This window comes from Momordica charantia (genome assembly GCF_013281855.1).
Source record: "Momordica charantia cultivar OHB3-1 chromosome 1 unlocalized genomic scaffold, Mcharantia_2.0 BLBB01000001.1, whole genome shotgun sequence".
In the NCBI taxonomy this organism is placed as follows: Eukaryota; Viridiplantae; Streptophyta; class Magnoliopsida; order Cucurbitales; family Cucurbitaceae; genus Momordica; species Momordica charantia.
The window spans coordinates 22,579,532-22,598,543 of record NW_028275157.1 but is presented as its reverse complement, the minus strand read 5'-3'; the positions used below and the strand labels follow the sequence as shown (position 1 = coordinate 22,598,543).

The window sequence follows — 19,012 nt, the reverse complement described above, 5'->3', positions numbered from 1 at the left end:
GAAATCCATTCAAAATTAAGATAGACTTAACATTCTAAAAGTCGAAGATTTTAACCATATAACTATTGCTTCATATTTGAAAAATCACAGTTGGTTGAAGTAAATAAGTAGAACAGAAACAAAAAAGATGGGCATGAATCATTTTCTGTCAGTATATTTCTATTTTGCCCTTTATTTTTTCCTCCATCCCTCTGAATATTTGTCCTCTTTTCTCTCTCTCTATTGAAATACCATGTTTGTCCTTTAACGGATGAAAATATATAGCCTTTGGAAATTTATTCACCAGGTTTACACGTAATTTTATATATATATATATATATATATATTATATTACAGGGAGTATTGTATATATTTGTTTACAAGAAGCGTATGGGATTTTCGATGGTGCAAGAATGATATGAAAGGTAGAAATATCATGACAGAAAGTTGGAGGATTATATTTCCATTCAAATTAAATAAATAAATAAACAATTAACCAAAATTATTACAGTAATTTGGGAGGGTATATATGGAAAATAATCCCCAAAAAAGGGAGGGAAGAAAATCTGGAAATCGCTTTTCCGGCCACGGACGAGATGCCATGCTCACCGCTGTAAAGTGAAAACCCTAGCACTCGCTTGGAGTAGGAGGTTTAAGGTCATCTTGTCAATGGCGTTGAGTCCGTATTTTATCCAGTACTCTCCTCCCCGTGCCCTACGAGCTCACCAGCAATTTGTCATACCCTCAATTTATACTTCAAAAATTGTGCTGAAAAACTCAAGGCATTGCTTTTCTACCATCTCTTGCTCCGTTGGGAGGCAAATCCCGACGACAGAGGAAGAGGTCATTCAAGCTGTGCTGGAGTCAGATGAGAAGATTCTTCCTTGCGTTCGGACGTACGAGAATGACTTGTCTCGGCTTACTCTGGTCGGAGGCGTCGATTTCCGACAGTCTGTTACGGCGGCTGCGGCTGATGGCGGTGAAGCCGCCTCCGAGCACCTTGATTCTGGAATGTCTGCAATGGTTGTGGAGACAGTATTTCCGGGAACTTCTGACGAGCATAGCACGGTATCGACTCGGCTGGTTAGTTCATGGTTAACCTGGCTGCGTAATTTGGTGTCATTTTTTACTTCGCATTCTAGACCAAGTGCCATGAATCTTGACTTGAATATTCATTGCCACCTCTTCAATTTCCTTTTTTTTTTTTGAATGAATTCGAGTCCGGGCACGAGTGCATAGACCCGAAATATTGTACCTGGCACGTTAGTATTAGGAGCTGTCATTTTTACTTGCATTTATATATATGTATGATTGATTTTGATTTCCCTATCGGGACAGTTAAATTTTACGTGATTGATATGATATAGTTCTCCATCTCTGATTCTTTGATATATTTAATAACTCCATGACTAATATTTTCATTTCGAGTATTAGGTGGTGTATGAAGTCGGGACTACTGCAAGTCCTATGTAAAACACAGCATCATTACTGTTAACTTTCATACGGTCCCCTCTCTCTCATATTGTATATTTGTTAGATAAAAATTAGTTACCCAGTCGTAGTTGTTCCAAAGTTAATTGTGTTAACAGTTTCTCCCTGCCAGAGAAGTCAAGGAAAAGGCTAGGAAGCTCAAAAAGTCTCTCGCTCAAGATATTCATTTGAGCACTACATCCAAAAATATACTCGCTATGACATTTAGACAAGTAGTATTGCAGCAGCTTTGGAACTTTGAACTAGTTATTTTTAAACCTGGATCTGAAAGGAATATGGAAGATCTTGAAAATCTGAGAGAGGTTTGTCATTTCACCTTATTTTCCTTTATTTATGTGACTTGATTTTATATTTGTTCGAAATATTGAAATATCACATTAGTATGTCTATGCTGCAGGTTTCACATGATACTGATGGGTTCAGTTCTCTTATGCATTTCATATCAGCAGGTCCCAATATCTTTCACTCTCAGTTCATCAGATGAACGAGTCATCTCTGTACTTGCAGAGGCTGTTTGCATGTGTGCTCTTCAAAATACCGAAAGAAAATTTGTCAATGATGTATCAAGTGGAACTTCAACTAGTTTTTTCGATTGGTTTCGGAAGTCCACGATTGTTGCATCAAAGGAATCCTCAGTTATTATCTACAAGTTATTTGACAACGTGGTAGCTGATGCCAAGAGTCTATTACAAAAGTTCAATTCAAATAAGGAAAGCTGGAAACATAGGAGTTCCAAATCGATGAACTATTGGTGGATGCCTTCTGATCTCACTGAACTAGAAAAAATTGGCGGGGCTGAATTCAGTGCATGGGCAAGTGAGTATGTACCCTCTTACAAGCTACAAATTGATGCTCATCAGTACAAAGATTTAAAATTTGGAGGCTGGAGAAAATCTGTTGAGAATAGGTGGGAAGTCCTTTTGACCCACTCCCAAATGGTATTTTAATCTTTCCTTATCAGCAGCTCCCCTTCTGTATATCTTTATGTGTCAATTGATGGTAGTTTCACTCTTTAGCATAGTTAAAGAATAGAATGGTCATGCATGTGATGGCATCCCCTCTTGGAGGTGCACCTTTAGCCCGGGGCAGTAATAATTGTAAACATGGGTTAGACACTTCCATTTCTTTACATAGGTATCAAAACTGAATCTTATTAGTTTTGATGGAATCAAGGTTTATCAATAACCTTAGAAGCATAAACACATACAAAATATCAGCACAACGATACTCCATTTTGCAAGGACAACAAAATATTATCTTTATATACTTTTTCATATTAACAAGATTGATATAATGATTTACATGGTCTAAATAATTAAAGACACAAGCTTGTATTCACATCTATTCAGTTTCAAGAAAAATTGAACATTAAAGTATATCTCTCCATAAATATAATATTTTTGAATTTTGACCACTTCTGAAGCCACTTCATCAAATTTTATCAAGTATGAATTTTTTTTTTTATTTCTTTTAGTTTCTATAGGTTTTTGTGCATTTATCCCTGTATATCTCAGTTCCTTGATACAAGTATTATTCCATGTGTTACATGTCCTCCACGTTTCCACAGCTAGTCCAAGATTAAAAAGTCTAGTAGTTCAAGATACGTTTGACATGTCAGATGTAGACACTGCTTCCATGCTTTTTATTCTATTACTATCTGACCAATCATAATGCAGGTAGGGTTGGCGAACATATTAGATGTATTCTATGAAGATGTATATTCTCTGCCCAATAAACAATTGCAATGTGGTGCAACTGTGCATTCTGCTAACTTGTCGAGCAAAAAGGTATCTGCTCGGATGTACATAGGTGAAAGTTGATCAGGATACATTGGTTTCATTTTTTGTTTCTTTTAGAAAAAGGAAAAATTGTTTACTATTGAAATATATGCCAACATATTTCAGAGAAACTATTCCTCCTGGGGATGGCTATCCAAGACTTTAGCTGGTGGAATTTTTCTTGTCCTTATTAGTGTTGTTGGTCAACTTCTTCTGCCTCGGTTGCATGTATCTAGAAGGTATAATGTAGAACAGCCCGTTACATCACTCTATGGAGTTGACTCTGTGAAAGATCAGGTTGTAGAAGCTGAAAAGGTATTCACTAAACTGTTACGTTATCTACTGATCTTCTGGCTCATTTCATTGAGCTTAGTTTTATAATGTGTGGATTTTGTCAAAATTAATTGTCAGATACTTTTCCATTCTCAATAAAGTTCGTGTATGTTGATAGTTTCTTTTCCTTTTTTTTTGTTTGTTTCTGTGGGGGGAGGTTCTCTTCCCAAATCTAAGAATCATTCCCCTCTTTAATTTATATTTTGTCTCTTGATCCATTATTTAATATGTGAATCTCTTGTTGATAGTTGGAAAAATACTGCATCTCAATTGTAAGAACTATAAAAGATGCCTTTGGTTGGCGTGGTGATATACACACAGAAAAAGGGGTTGGTGCATGGATTGGGGAAGCTCCTGATTACTTGACGGTGGTCAAATCTGATAGTGCTGCTCCATCTAGTACGATAGACCAAGGCAGTATTGATGGAGTTAGAGCTACTGCACAGGATATAGCCAGCTATCAGGTGATTTAAAATTTTTATGTTGCTTTTGCTTCGCAGCCTCTGAAATGGGGACATTTTAGGCAGTAAACTTGTTGCATAATTGTTTGCGTTGTTTCACCATATGTTAGAAAGTGTGCGATGAATTTGTTTGCTCAGTGCAAGTAGTGAGACTGAAGCATGCTGATAAAGTTTCCTTGACCTTCATTGTACTGGTTGTTGTTGTTGTTGTTGGGCTTTGGGTAACTTAGATTTGGCATCTATGATTCTTGAAAACAGGGGAAGGAACTACCAACACTTCATTCTACACAGCAGGCGCTGACTGGGCGGCAGAATCATAAATTGACATCATCTTTGTAGCCTATCAGCTGTATTTTTATGCCCTTCAATGCGAACCAATTAACAGAAAAGTTTCACTTTTTAATTCTTCTAACTTTCCAAAGAAATAGAACTGATCTTTGGGACGATCCTTAAAAACAGGGACTTCACAGAGAATTCACCCATCAATTCAAGTGTTCACCTGCTTTTATCTTCTGTTTTAGGGCTGAATCCATTCAGCAACTCCAATAGACAGCCAAAGTCACTAAGTTCCACTTCATTCTGATTGTTATCCTGTATTTACTTAACAATTTCCAAGAGGAAAATACAAGAATATATGACCTATCGTTCCAATGACTAGTTTGAGAGGGTTATCTATCTCTCCCTTGCCATTGTAGACTTCGCAAAAAGCAACATCATACCTGGGCACAAGGAATACTTTGTATATAAGCAAAGCAGTAAAGCAGAACATAATTAACCAAGAAGTTGTAACTGCCTCCTTAAAACATTCAAACATAAAGTAACTAACTAAAATTGCTCGCAGAAGTTTTCAGGCTGAAACATTCTCCTTTCTTTCACAAGTAAACTTTCAGTACTGTAGGTCTAACACCTTTCAAACTCCTTCAAGTCAATATTTTCCAGGACTTGGTTTCCTCTTCCCAGGCAAGAACTGAAATCTCCTGTAAAGTTGTGACAGCAAAAGAAGCAGGAATGTCTCTCACTAAGATAAACAAGGAGTGAAAAGCGCATCTCTTGTCTTAAACCCCTTCTGATTCCTGAGGTATGAATTATAAATATAGGTTTTCCGTTAAGAAAGATACAATATTGTGCCTAAAATCAAAATGCAGCTCCAAATCCAGTTTAGGCACTTGGAATCAAAACTCTCTCTTCCTAACTGATAGAAGGAATTTCCAGTATACCAAGGCTTAAGCTTTCTCCGGATCTAATTTGAAATTCTTGCCATTTTTCTCTCATCCTTTCCTCAACTACCTCGTTATCTATCTCAACTTGATCCCTTATTTGTCTCCCTCCTATCAATGCCATTTTATTTATGGAAACCTTTGAAGCGATCAACTTTTTAATCCTTTCAACAAGAACATCCGCAATTACTTGAAAAAACTCCATTTGTCAAGTTAATGGAGCTTTGGAAAAGATACTAAAATGACTCCATAATGTCTGGTTTGAAGATGTTCCAAAACTCTTTAAGACTAACCTTCACCTGCTTAAAAAAGGTTCTTCTGTATTAAATAGAACCTTGGTTGCAATCTGAAGACTCTGCTGAAGACACGCTTGAAATCAAAAGCTCTCACACTTTAGTAAATTGATTATCTAATGCTTATGGTACCTTTCGTTTATATATTATTTATTGCTCACCTGCTTGTTAAAAACTTAGGTGGTCTTGTCGACTGATGGAAAGATAGTAGGATTCCAACCAACTAGTCGGGTTGCTGTTAACTATTGGGCTGCAAATCCTTTAGCAAAGCAATTGTATGGTGGGAGGAATTTGTCGCCAGGTAAGTTAATTCTTAGTGCGTGTAAAATTCGTCTCTAATGAATTGCCATTGACTTGTGCTTTTATCTTTCTTCATATGAAGCAGGCTTTATCGAATCAGGGCTAAAGATCAACCGCCCAAATGAGGTGATTGTGATAGAGTTGCTTATGTCGGTGAAGGCTGATGCCTGCTTTGCTTTGGTGAGGCCCGCAAGTTAGTCAATACCCGGAGTTTGCAGGCAGTATTTGATATGCAACAACGCCAATCCTAACGTGAAACACTCCAGATAGTGCCACTCGCTGTTAATCTTAGGCATCCAATCTCGACCATTCGCTGTATTTCACAGGAATCTCCGTTGCTGGGGTCTATAGATAGTTATTTTATTTGAATCGTATAGGTAGTTTTTTTTGTATCGATGACGTAAAATTAGTTTTTCTTTTTCCCTTTAAAGTTTAATACAGACCACTGTAGGCAACAGTAGGTTTTATTAGGGCACAGCTTATGTTAATATCAGCCTGGTCTGCACATGGACATATTGCATCAGGGAGATCCATATTGCCTTTTATGAAGTGAGATTCTGTCAAAATTTGTTCTGCTCCCTCCCTCTCTCCCTCCCTCATGGGTTGTCTGTGGAAAAGTATTCCCTTTCCTCCAAAACAAATAGGACTGACAATAAACCAAAAGGCACCGAGATGTAGATCAAGATTGCATCATGTGCTGAACTGGCAGTGATGATTGTGGTTTTGAATTTTGAAAAAGAACTTCTAAGAATATTTTTACAAACTATGATAGGAAGTAGAGAACATATTCAATGCCCGAGCTTGAATACTTGAAATTTATAGCTTGAGACGAACGAATTCATGTTTAAATTCTAAAACTTTGATATAGAATTAGATTATAATGTAGTCAATTCTATATAGGAGAATGAAACCCTCCTTTTTGGGAAATATATGGTGGTTCATTTATTTTGTAATGCACATGTTTCCTCTAAAAGAAGAGTTGGGATGGGATCCTGCCATCAAAAGAATTAAACTCATTGGCTTCCAATTAAAAAGAAGCATTGTCGGGCTAGAGAAGAATAATTAGGCAGTCAGCAAAGGACCCAGAAAAAGTATTGGACAACTATTCGAACAAAAATTTAGCCTATTTGCAAATGAAACCTACAAATACTTACCTTCCGTTGTTCTTCAACATTTTAAAGTTCAATCAAACCCACTTGCATTCAGAACGTCAAAGATGGTATCATTGAGAAAGATTCAACAAGAAATAATTCAGCAAATCTACATTTTGGATAATGGTTAACAAGGTTGAAACCTTCGAGCAATATACATTTCAATATCTTGAGAGATGACTGAAAAGATTACTCAAGATGTGTATGTTGACAATTGACACCAAATAAAGTAAAAACTAGTATTATCCGCATACATAACATAACATAATGTAGGCAGATTACATTTTGAGAAACCCGTATGCGACCTAAACCATTATTCGAGTTCGTAACACCATACATCACTAGTTTGTATTGTCTCTGCTCAGTTACAGTGACCAACCTCCTTCCAGAATATACCAACTGCAAGTTGTTAACCCAAAATATTAAGGAAACAATCAACTTTACCGTTTTCCTGAAGTTAGAAGCTCCATCGTAAAGGATGTATCCGCTGCAGCTCCCATGAGATGAGTATCAGATAGTATACCATGATAGAAAAGGGAAAAAAATTAGTTATTTATGTTACTTGAGGCCAAAAATAAAAACCAAATTCTGGAAGAATGAACCAAACACTCGATTCCATCATATTTTGATGAAACCATCAGAGCATGCAATTCATTCGACGCCTGACATCTTAACTATGTCAGGTAATATTCACTCAAATTCTCCACCAGGTAATCATATTGTGCATGAAGCATATAGTCATACGTTCCATTTGGTGGCAGGGCTCTATTTACTGCGGGGTACATATTTCCAACACCAACTCTAGTATTAATTTTGGTCCTCCCCTTCACATAGCGTTTATTATCAGGAAACTCTGCAGTTAGTCTCCCCATCTGCCTCTGTAAATCAGCAACTGAATCATTTGTTACCTTTGCCTTAGAACTTTTTTTCCCATCGACAAGTTTCAGCTCCAATCTATACAAAGCACAGGCATCATACTTGTTAATTTCATATTCATAAAGATGCCACTCAAAGTGGTTCAATGGCTGAGGATCCATGTAATAAGATCTCTTGAGCCCTCCAAACTCATTCATCACTTGCTTTCTTGACTCGTGCCAACCACGTCCACTGTAATCAGGCAATGATCTCTGCTTCCTATTCCCACTTTCAAATGCTCGGCGAGGTTTATCAAAGAAAAGCCACTCCCGAATCATCTCACCCTCCAATATTGACAGATCAAAAAGCTCTGCAATATAAGAAAGAGATGTTGGCTAAATATAATTCAAGCAAGCATATTTGATAATTCAATACAACCTGTTTGAACTATAACATTTCAATGCAAACACATACCAGATGCATACAGAACTTACCAGGAGCATTCCAGGGGGATTTTGCAGTGGCAGCTCCCTCACATTCAGGGATGCCAACATCTTTTCCTTGTGACTTTGCACTAAGAGCAGCAAAAAGCAAACCATCCTTCAGACCAATACCACCAGGTCGTAAAACTGGACCCATTCCAGGAGGGCCTTCATTCAAGGCCAAGGCAGCATGAAAACTACTACAGTAGTCCTCACACCAATCCAACCCTTGGGCAGGTCGTGGGCAATCCCAAAGTGCACATTTTGGGCCTAAGAAAGCAGCAGGGGGAGGGCATATGCTAGGACAGTAGCTAGAAACATGAGAAATTGCACCCTCACCACACAAACCTCTACCATTAAGGAAAGAGTAAAAGTTGTGCTCAATTCCTTGATGTAAATCAAACTGATGACACTCCAGATGTGTAGGTCCTTCCAAGTTATTCATAGCCATACCATGAACTCCTGAAGGGGAGTTCTTGCATTGATCGACTAGAGAGAAGCTTGGTTCTTGGTGTACACGATTCATGTGAAATCCCTGAAGCAGGTTAAGTAGAAATATGAAGAACCTATAATAACAAGCATGAAACAAGACAGGTGTTCAAATTTACAAGACATTACAACTTCTTTCAATAAAAGCACAGCAGACTAAAATAGAGGAGAAGGAGCCAACTTCACCAACAAAATTCATATTCATACAACTTATTGAGTTTAAACACATTGCATGGTCAAAGTCCAGATCATGAGGCAAGAGATAGAAAACCCCATGAAGGGCAAGTATGAATAACTCCATGCTTGTATCCCAATGGTCATCTGTGTTAGAGAAAGGACGGTCAGGCAAATATGGTGCTGGAAGCAAAATTCTAAATTCACCAATTATTTTAGTTGATATGCATGGGGCAACTTCATAAGAGTCTAGGTGTTGAAGGGAGCTCACTTCTTTGAAATAATTCCCATATGTAATCTAATTGGAAGCTAAAAACTGATTATGGACAAAAGACACATTGCAAAACAGGAAATAAACTTTTTTCTACTAAATAGTAAAAATAAAGAAAGACAAAACAAAACAAAAATGAGAGAGAAGTTTTCAAGTATCTTTTGCAAAAACCAGAATCAAGACAAAAATAGCATTAAAAGTTCGAACCAATTGGAGCTCTCTTCTTTGGTTTGAATATACTCCAGAACATCCAACAATTATCAAGGACAACAGTTATAAAGGAAAGAGGAAAAGATAAACTGAAACACGAACTATGTAAAAACTATACGTAAAATAAACATAAAAGAATCCCACCTCTTGAAGTGCCGTAGTATCTCCAACCTGCAGATTTTGTTCATTAGGCTCAGGCTTAGGAGCAGCTAATGGACTAGATGCATCATCATCCTCCTCACAAAGTTGTAACAATCGACAAATGTCTGATGAAAATGACCCAAGACTTCCACCCTAAGTCAAACATACACTGAAGACATCATTATCCAGAAATGCATGCCTTCTTATTGAAGCATTCACCGCTTAAATCACTTATTCTAGCTGTTGTCCTCAATATCACATACATAAATTATGCAGATTATCATATTAATCGATATCCTTCATCTTATGCACTCAAAAAGGAATTCAATATACAATGCTAACTTGTTGCAAAGAGGAAGCTGGAGAGGGCTCGTTCAGCTCGGCTTTCCACTCACGAAGCATCTGATGGACTTGTTCCTCAAGAACTGCCACATCAACTGTGCGGCTCTCTTTCCTTGCATATTGCAAATCTACAAATATGCTTTGCAGATCATCGACTCGGTTCTTTGCCTTATCCTTAAAGAGCTTGTGGGAAGCCGACTTGCAACTGGTCTTCGAATGCTTTCCCATTACAGAATTCTTACCTTTTCTTCTAGCCCCTGCTAGTTCAGCCAAAGAAAGTACATGTTAGATAAAACTTGTGGGAAATTATCCATTAAATTTCAGCAGAGAGCAGCAAAACTAACCGAGGTATATTGATGCTCGGAAATTCATTGAAGGAAAAGAGATCGATAGAATTAAACCAAAAAATCATAGAACACATACAATCCTTTTAAAGCAAGTTCAATTCAATTCAAAAAAAAAAAAAAAGAGAAAGAAAAAGAACCCCATAGAAGGGGAGAAAGCAAATTCAATTTCAGATCAAAACCCAACAGAGCAGACATAAAATTACCGAGGTACTCGCAGCTAAATTGGCAGCAGCTGAATCGAAAGCCCTAGTTCTGAACAGGGCTTCAACCTCCCACAATATGGAGCAAGAAAGGCAAGGACACCTGGTCGAACAAGAGAAAGGAAACAAAAAAAAAAAAGTGAAATATTCGCGATGATCGAAAAGCAGATGCTCTTCACTTCAATAGTTCAATGCCTTCGGTGCCTCAATTTCATTTCAATTTTTCTTCCCTCTTTTTTTCTTTTTTCTTTTATTTTCTTAATTTCTACGAGAGAGAGAGAGAGAGAGAATTAGTGTTAGAGAAGAGTTTGGCTTTTGTGAGCTGCTGCTCTGTAATCACGTCTTCTTCTTTCCCTGTTCTCTCCCACCGCTTCATATTTGCCGCAGAAAATTAAATCATAATTTCCCAAATATATATTAAAATGACACTTTTTGACTCTTTTGTTTTAGTTTTATAAGTATTTAATTCTTTTTTTGTTTGTTTTTTAATCTTAAAATAGCTAAATTACAAGTTAAGCGCATGCATTTCAGTTTTCAATTCTACTGGTTCTTCGAAATATTACAATCCAATTTTCCCATGCGGAATCTAATTTATTACCAACCGAATATTCTCTTTCTTTTGTTTTACTAATAAAAATTACTGATTTTTTAAATTTATTTTAATAAATAAAAATACAAATACAAGGGTATATTTGAGATTACATTCTAAAAATTAATCCTGCTAAGATTAATTTTTTTAATATATGTCAATTACCACTAAATTTTTAGCTTGTTGTTTTTTATTTTAAAAACTATTAGAAAAAGATTGCATATTTATTTACTTCTATATAATAATTTAGAAATTAAACACTGTTAAGCCAAGTTATTATTCAAAAAAAACTCAGGATAATTACGAACAACTAATTTAGATGACAATCTTCTAAAAAGATATGATTTTTATATTATGCTATCTTTAATTTAGAAAACGATTGAAAAAAAAAAAAACCTAGCAAACTTATTCACTATACAAAATTACCAAGCCTAATTCTAACTTTTTTATTCCGGAGCAAACAATTTCATCCCATCGTCCTCTATTTCAAAAATACCTCTATCCTTTCAAAAATTTCAATGCTACCTCTCACCTTTTCATAATCGTTTTAAAAGTAGAAATATTCATTGATAATAATATTTTGAACGAAAAGTTGACATGAAAGAATTTAGAACCATGTGATAATTAAATGAGATAAATTTGGGACATTGATTGTCACATTAGTTTCGTTGTTTTAGATTCTATCACATCAACTTTCCCTTCAAAATATAGCAAATTTTTACTCAAAATATATTTTTGAAATGTTTATGAAAAGTTAAGATAATATTGAACCGCAAAATAAAAGGTGAAAAATAAAAGAAAAAGTTGAATTTTTTGTAATTTAGACTAATGTATATAGCTCCACTTCTCTAAAACGTGATTTTCAAACCATTCCTAAATAGCTTCTACCTAAAAGCTCAATTTTTCTGTATATGGGTGTTTCAGTCTAAAACATCATTATTGAAATAAAGAGAAAAATCTTTAAAGAAAACCAATAAAAGGTGAAAAGTTCACCCTACTGCTTTGCATAAAGGACCAGAATTTTATGGTGATTAGGAAAACAAGACATGAAAAAGACAAGCTAAAACAAAGGCTGAAAATGTTCACACACAAACAAAAAAGGGATTAAAAAAATATGATATGCTGAGAGAAAAACAGAAGAAGAAAGGAATAAAGGACATTTCCACTGCCCATCATCTAGATTCTCATGTTATCTCTTCCAGATATCTAAGTCGGCTCCACACTCACAAATATAAAAAATAAATAATAATAAAATCAACATCAAAAATTTCGGATTGAGATTAATTGATAATCCACCATAAAGATTGAAGATTAGAACATAAGAGGGAGAGTTATCAATAATCAGAATAGCTGAGTTAAAGTTAAAATGAGAGGAAAGATCAATTGTATCACAATCAATTGGTAAGGATATTAGTAATCTCTTTAGACGTTTTTAAAAGGAGGGGTGGGATGCATGTATCTTGAAATTGAAGTCAACGGGCCCTTATCCAGAGTGAAGCCAACAGAGAAGTTACCAATCAAAACATGGAAAAGTAATGTTCCAAATGGTTCTCTGTGTTATAATGACCACTTTATCAAGGAATAATAACTAATGGACAAGAATAATTTGATAAATTTTTCTATAGTTGGAAACATCAGCTCATATAACATGTAACAATAGTCAACAAAGTAGGAATGTTATAAATTTCTATTCATCACAAAAGGAATTGGAAAAAGAGTGATGCTGATCACTACAAAATTTAGAATTGTAAATTACAATTGATCCGCAAATCCCCTTTTTAAGACCAAAAAGAAAACACTTGTCTATAAAGAGGAGTAGTAATATTGAAGCACTAATAAGGAGAGAGAGAGAGAGAGATTAAAGGGAAGATGGATATTTTCCTTTAAAAGTTGAGGTTAGCTTGTGAGGGAAGGCTGAGTGTAGAGTCATAAATCACATAATTGATTTTGGAACCATAAAAGCAGATGATTAGAAGCCATCATAGCTAAAATCTTTTCATTTAGTAGATACTTGAACAGTTTATACCCCCATCTATTGCAGGGTAAAAGACAATTTTATTTGAAAAATATTCATTTACAGATGTAAAGGACTAATACCAAAAGCAAAATGTTCAAAAATGAAGTAATGTCAAAAGAATTGGGAAAATAAACCTTCTTGGTGCTTTCACATCACTTGGTGGGCAAACTTGCAACTTAATCAAGCAGGCTTTGCTGAATTCCCACTTTCCATTTGAGCATGTTTGAAGTTCAAAATACCACCAAGACCTCGTCCTCTGGCATGTTGTTCCAATTCTACAAGTTTATGCTTCAAAAGTTCCACTTCTGTTAATAAGCTTTCGTCTTTTTGCCTCAGTGCCTAATACAATAAAACCACATCACAGAAAATTATAAAACGGGAAACCTTTTTTCTTTTGGAGTACAAGAGAGAAAAAGCTGAACACTACTGGATGGGTGAAGCTAGAAGTGGTGAGGAATATAGGAGTTGATTCCCTAAGGGAATAAGTCCACTTTGTCGTCCATCCCTGATCAGTCATTCCAACAATAGTATTTCTTACGGTGGAAGAATCCATTTTCGATACGGCATAACCTTACCTCAGTTCAACTCCATTCAAATAGGTTACCACAGGAAGAGACACAAGTGTAGCACTAGTTTTCTGAGGTTCATATTCTAGTAACAGATATGTAGAGTCCGTTTGGTAACATTACCCTTTCTTATTTCTGATTTTCAGTTTTATTGAAAAACTTAAACATTTGCAACTATTGATGTTTCTTGTTACACATGTTAACGTTCCCAAAATTGTATAGAAATTTTAAAAACAACAGAATCAAGTTTCTTATTTCTTGTTCTTGTTTCTAATTTTTTTCCAAAGCATAAATAAAAACATTGTTTTATCATTTTTGACTAATAAAGAACGAAAAATAGTTACCAAATGCAATTATGTTTATCTTTATTAAAAAGGAGGAAACGAGAAACGAGAATGCTACCAAACAGGCCCATAGTTTCTTAAATTTATGAATATCGTAATTGATGTTCATTGCGTTAATTGCAAGTCCCACCAACTATGAAAGTTTGAAACAATCCTTCTGGAAAATTTAAACTCACTTCTTGTTCATATTATCAGCAAAATTTACCATTCATAATGTCTGAACTTGAAGAAGCTATAAGGCTTATCTGAATACTGTTTTCAAATAAAGATCATGATTCAAATGACTTGTAAAAGGTAATGTTATTACACATGTTGAAATTATTATTCTTAAACTAAAATTTCAAAAGAGTTTTTTTTTTGGTTAAACAATCAATCATGAGAACACAATAAACAAATATATATATATAAAACATATTTTCACTGGATCTTATTCTTTTCTGCTCTGATGGCACTTGATAAAATAACTACGTCATTACCTCCATTTCTTGTCTGCGTATTTCCTCTTTTCTGGCTTCTGATCTAGCACTTCTCTGAACCTCAAATACGACTATCGCTCCTGCTACCTATAGATTTCCAGATATTAAAACGCGAGAGAAATGATCAAGAAAATGAAGAGGTGAAAAGTTTGCAAGCAGGCAAAACAAGCAGAATAAGTCAAACTCCCAAGCAAGGAAAAAAATTATCCTCTTGATATTGTTCGTCAAAGGATTGTATTCCAACCCATGATGCAACCAATGGTAGATGGTAAAATCAACCCAAAATAACTGCTGCGACACTTAGTCAGCATTTTCTTAAAATAATAAATAAGTATGCACAATGATTCACAAATGAGCTCCCAGTTTCCAATTACAAGATCAAATATCCGTGAAATATATAGTTGATTAATACTTGCTGCAAAAGCCTAAAAGGTCAAAAGCACATGCATGCTATATAGTATGTTTCAGTTCACAAATTATCTTAACCAAAAGGAAAGGAAGTAATGCTACTTGAAAATGATTATTACCGAGAAGACAAAAACCTCGCCAATCAGGTCAACAGCAGCCTGAACTGCTTTCTCCTCATCCAGGGGGCGAATTTCTACATCAGTTGCATGACTATAGATGCGTCTTTGCATTTGTGTTGTCATCCGATGGTTAAACTGTCAGTTTTAGCATTGAGGAAATACAACCATTAGAATGATTCATAGAGTAATGTACGCGATATACAAGCTTAGATCAGAACCCTCTTTAATCCTGATACCTGAATATCTCCATAAACAATCAACACAAACTAACACTTTGAAGATTATACTTCCTAAAGAATCTACAATTAGGACAAACTAGAACTGATCGCTTAAGACAAACTCCATTGCTACAGGAGGGCTGGCACTCATTGATGATGAAGCTGAAGTCTGTAAAGGAGAAACACAAAACCTGGAATAGAGAAGTATTTGGGAGTATTCAATCGACTTAAGTGGATATTACTTAAGAAATTTATTCCACTGGTAGCTCTTAGATTTAAAAAAGGTTTACTTCTCTCTTAAGCCACAGATACAGAGGCTTCCCTGTAAAGAAGAGATATTTTGGCACCACGAAAATAAAGCTGCACTCGTTGAAGCAGGGCAACGAGAATTCTACTTCTTTCTACAAAATTATTTCCGGTAGGATTAATAAAACCTCTTCTCCAGCATCATCCTTTCAAGGAAGGACCTGGCTTACTTTTTGAGAATGAAGTCGTTACAGGTTCCTTGCTTATTTTAAGGCTCTTTTGAGATGAAAGATTATTACCAGATGGAATGGATTGGATTGGAGGCTTGGAGGCTCATCTCTGAAAAAGATAGTGGCTCAAGAGAATGCTAGATGAAGAGAAGATTAGGAAGGTGGTCTTTCAACTAGATTCTAGTGACACTCCTAGTCCTGATGGGTATACGGTTGAGCTCTTTGAAAAGGGCCGAGCTACCCTCAAAACCAACCTCTTGTACTTGTTCCACAACGTTCTAAAACATGCATTATTAACCTTGGTATTGATTAAACTCAGACCTTAGGTCTTGCTACCTATTCATGTAAAAAATGTCCTTGTGTCCTGGCCAATGGAATGAGAACATTTTAAACTTGCATTGCTTCTGAAGCTAAGTTTGCAATTAAAAGACAGTGTCCAATTATTGTTGCCATCTTGGCAGTTAACAAAGCAGTGAATGAGCGGTTTAGAAAGAAAAAAGAAGAGCTGGTTTTCAAACTAAACATTAAAAAATAATAATAATTAAAAAAAAAAAGCTTTCCTTCATGCTTCTCAATGAAAGCTTGGTTTTTCGATTCAATCGTCAATAGTAAACCAAGGGGTAAGATGTTAAGATTTTTATTAATTTTTACTTCAATTTCTGTTTCCTATCAGATCCTATCATAGGAGATCTCCTTTTGGGGCTTATTCTGCAAAGAAAATGCAGAGGATACGTTGCAGCTTTTCCTCCAATGCTCTTATCAGCTAAGCCTTAGGTGGAAACCTTGGGACATTTGACTTATCATGTGCGTTCCCCGACAGAATCAAAGGTGGTTTATCTCAATTTTTGTATGGCAACCCCTCCAAGCAAATAGCTAGTACTCTGTGGCAAAATTCTTTTAATTATCTACAGTCCGAAGCGTGCCTAAAAGAGACTTTCAAGAAATAGAAAGACATTCAAATGAACTTTGGGAAGCAACTACTATGTAGTAGATTTGAGGGCTTTTATAAACTCCTATGCTAGCTTTTGGGAGAACTTTGTTTCCTATTACCAATGAACTTTGTTTCCTACAGAAAAAAAATTAAGAAGATGAATTGTAAGTGAATGCACAAAACAAAGACAAACATGCAACATGGAGCTTGCTATCATAAGCGTGAAGCTTGAAACAGCACAGAAAATATATATTACAGTTACACCACTGTGCGTTAGCAGTACAGCCTCCTACAGAAAAGTAGACAGTTCTCACGACAAAAAACAACACAACTAGAAATTTGCGTCTATTTGATTGAAATATCCTCTACAGAAAACCCTATTGGTTTAGTAATTACCAAATTCAAATCTCATCTGGGTGAAAACTGCTCCGAGTATAGAATCGACCTATAAGGTTGAGATGGCTCTCCAAATGAAAAATAGAAATCAATGAAGTAATTAAGATGAAAGTATTTAATGAAAACAAGAGAATTTGAAACTAAATCGTTGGTTTTGCTTTAGATCTACTCCCCACGTAGTACTTTTACCGTTCAACCCAAAACAAAGAGGACAGGCAAAGGAAGCGTTTCATCAGACTAACAACTGGTAGAGATATTATCTGTGAAGATAACATGCACTAGGCATTCCTTCCACTCTTTGTCAAAATACCAAATAATCCGCTGAACACCTATAATGAATTTTCTTATTAATCTTTTAGAACTCGATGATTAAATTTACTAAAGCTGTAAGTTAAGTATTTTGGGTCTGATTATCAATGTAGATTAGGTTCAAGGTTCAAACTTCAATATGACAGTCTCTCTTCCAGAATAATAGTCTTTGATGAGGTCAACACTTGGGGAAGAGCATTGAAAATATATGAAAGATGATCAATTTACTATAACCCATCAATTTAAACTTTTAGATCTAGTGGTAAAATAAGATATTCAGTCTAAACCATCTCCAGAGAACGCTCAGAGATTTTAATACACAACGATCCCTTTCAGTTTGATTTTGGTTAACTTACATCTTTGGTCCTTAAAACTTACCCCTTTAAAATGGACGAGGATAAATTTGAAGAGCTTCTTAATTTCATTTTAGATGAGCATTCAAGTTGTTCGAATGCTTCTTTAATTTCATTTGAGATGGTAAGTTTGAAGAACTTCTTAACCAACGGTCACAACTACTTGAGGAGAAGGTAACGCAAAAATGAATGATCAGAACAATAACTGGAAAGTAGACCATGAAAGGGGCACCGAATATTTGTTACAATAACAATAGCTGAACGACTAATGATCTTCTACAAATCAGTACATAATAATCCACCATAGAGATCTTCTATTTTGTAAAATGCGAACAGATGCGTAGGTAAGTATAAATACATACCTGGGCCATGTTAATGATGAGCTGCCTAAATCTGGGGTGCCTCGCAGCTTGCGTCTTGAGCCTGTTACCGAGTGGCTTGCTCAGAGTTTTCAACGCGAGCGTTCCGAGCTTCAGTAACGGGAGAACCATGCTTTTGCTTTTGCTGTTGTTGGGGAACTAACAGCAAACGGTCAAAGCAAATGAGATTCGTGTAGGGATCAAATTTTGTGAAAGAAGACGAGTGATTGCTGATCGATCGAGGATTGTGGCAGAAATGTGGAATAGTTTATGTTCTCCGGGAACAAATTTGACGAACTCCGATTTGGTAATTGGAGTGTGGGACCAACGGCGACGAGATGGAAGTCGACTCGATGACTTTTGATTCCATTGGCCGACGCCAACGCCAACGCCGACGCGCTCCAGGCTATCAAACTCTGAAGCCACTACCAAGAGCCCATCAAAGCTCGCATTTGTTTAATCCGCACCGCGTTGCGTTTGTTGGATCTTGGATTATACATATTTTCAACCAATCATGAACTTTTAATTTGATGACTAACAAAATTTTGACCTATTTTAGGATCTCCTTCGTTCGTTCAGCATAAACCTAGTTCTTTTTTTTTTTCTTTTTTCTTCTTTTTGACAGAAGCATAGACCTAGTTGAATAGTTAAACATGGACTAAATATATATTTTCGTCCTTGATGTTTCCTTTTTTTTTTTCAATTTAGTATCTATTCGTATAAAAGTTTCAATTTATATCTTACCATTAATATTTTTCAATGATACGATATAAAAAATATTTTTCAATTATACATTTTCTATTGGTCAATGTTAAAATTGTTAAAATTGCTTGATGACAAATTTTCATGGCATAATACTAAGTGACTTGAATAATAAATTAGATAATCTAAGTGATGAAATATTATAATTTATCCCCAAATTTCTAAGAAATTGCAT

The 19,012-nt window shown here is 35.6% G+C and overlaps 3 protein-coding genes across 7 annotated transcripts; 1 reads left to right on the top strand and 2 right to left on the bottom strand.

Moving 5' to 3' along the window:
- The first annotated feature begins 513 nt into the window (after positions 1 to 513).
- On the top strand, positions 514 to 6,418 carry LOC111012401 (deneddylase). Of its 3 annotated transcripts, none has more exons than XM_022286546.2 (8): positions 519 to 1,062; positions 1,569 to 1,772; positions 1,920 to 2,408; positions 3,147 to 3,257; positions 3,375 to 3,563; positions 3,830 to 4,045; positions 5,733 to 5,853; positions 5,938 to 6,418. In XM_022286546.2, exons 1-8 carry the CDS (start codon positions 649 to 651, stop codon positions 6,048 to 6,050), a joined length of 1,857 nt encoding a protein of 618 aa, XP_022142238.1. In that variant the 5' UTR covers positions 519 to 648; the 3' UTR covers positions 6,051 to 6,418. The 3 variants fall into 3 exon arrangements, with proteins under 3 accessions (XP_087979016.1, XP_022142238.1, XP_022142237.1); XM_022286545.2 differs by having other exon boundaries at positions 1,917 to 2,408; XM_088122890.1 differs by lacking the exons at positions 5,733 to 5,853; positions 5,938 to 6,418 and adding an exon at positions 4,301 to 5,726 and having other exon boundaries at positions 514 to 1,062; positions 1,917 to 2,408.
- Positions 6,419 to 7,102: 684 nt separating this feature from the next.
- Positions 7,103 to 10,865, bottom strand: VOZ1 (vascular plant one zinc finger protein). 3 transcript variants are annotated; one of them, XM_022286506.2, is made up of 5 exons: positions 10,518 to 10,865; positions 9,959 to 10,224; positions 9,629 to 9,778; positions 8,353 to 8,875; positions 7,103 to 8,228 (listed from the first exon to the last, which is right to left on the bottom strand). In XM_022286506.2, exons 2-5 carry the CDS (start codon positions 10,193 to 10,195, stop codon positions 7,678 to 7,680), a joined length of 1,461 nt encoding a protein of 486 aa, XP_022142198.1. In that variant the 5' UTR covers positions 10,196 to 10,224; positions 10,518 to 10,865; the 3' UTR covers positions 7,103 to 7,677. The 3 variants fall into 3 exon arrangements, with proteins under 3 accessions (XP_022142198.1, XP_022142196.1, XP_022142197.1); XM_022286504.2 differs by lacking the exon at positions 10,518 to 10,865 and adding an exon at positions 10,312 to 10,458; XM_022286505.2 differs by lacking the exon at positions 10,518 to 10,865 and adding an exon at positions 10,312 to 10,456 and having other exon boundaries at positions 9,968 to 10,224.
- A 2,204-nt stretch (positions 10,866 to 13,069) lies between these two features.
- LOC111012461 (Optic atrophy 3 protein (OPA3)) lies at positions 13,070 to 18,607 on the bottom strand. The gene is made up of 4 exons (XM_022286626.2): positions 18,079 to 18,607; positions 15,034 to 15,168; positions 14,507 to 14,593; positions 13,070 to 13,459 (listed from the first exon to the last, which is right to left on the bottom strand). The coding sequence occupies exons 1-4, from the start codon at positions 18,205 to 18,207 to the stop codon at positions 13,301 to 13,303; spliced, it is 510 nt and encodes a 169-aa protein (XP_022142318.1). The 5' UTR covers positions 18,208 to 18,607; the 3' UTR covers positions 13,070 to 13,300.
- Positions 18,608 to 19,012: the final 405 nt, after the last annotated feature.

Bases quoted from the DNA above. Each gene is read 5' to 3' on its own strand.
- VOZ1 (XM_022286504.2), bottom strand. From the start codon at position 10,339: ATGAATTTCCGAGCATCAATATACCTCG. The intron at 10,225-10,311 runs GTTAGTTTTGCT...CTGAACTAGCAG, and splicing joins CCGAGCATCAATATACCTCG to GGGCTAGAAGAAAAGGTAAG. The intron at 8,229-8,352 runs GTAAGTTCTGTA...CTTATATTGCAG, and splicing joins ATCCCCCTGGAATGCTCCTG to AGCTTTTTGATCTGTCAATA.
- LOC111012401 (XM_022286545.2), top strand. From the start codon at position 649: ATGGCGTTGAGTCCGTATTTTATCCAGTACTCTCCTCCCCGTGCCCTA. The intron at 1,063-1,568 runs GTTAGTTCATGG...TTGTGTTAACAG, and splicing joins GCACGGTATCGACTCGGCTG to TTTCTCCCTGCCAGAGAAGT. The intron at 4,046-5,732 runs GTGATTTAAAAT...TTAAAAACTTAG, and splicing joins AGGATATAGCCAGCTATCAG to GTGGTCTTGTCGACTGATGG.
- LOC111012461 (XM_022286626.2), bottom strand. From the start codon at position 18,207: ATGGTTCTCCCGTTACTGAAGCTCGGAACGCTCGCGTTGAAAACTCTG. The intron at 15,169-18,078 runs GTATGTATTTAT...TAAAACTGACAG, and splicing joins TCATCATTAACATGGCCCAG to TTTAACCATCGGATGACAAC. The intron at 14,594-15,033 runs GTAATAATCATT...GGAAATCTATAG, and splicing joins GCGAGGTTTTTGTCTTCTCG to GTAGCAGGAGCGATAGTCGT.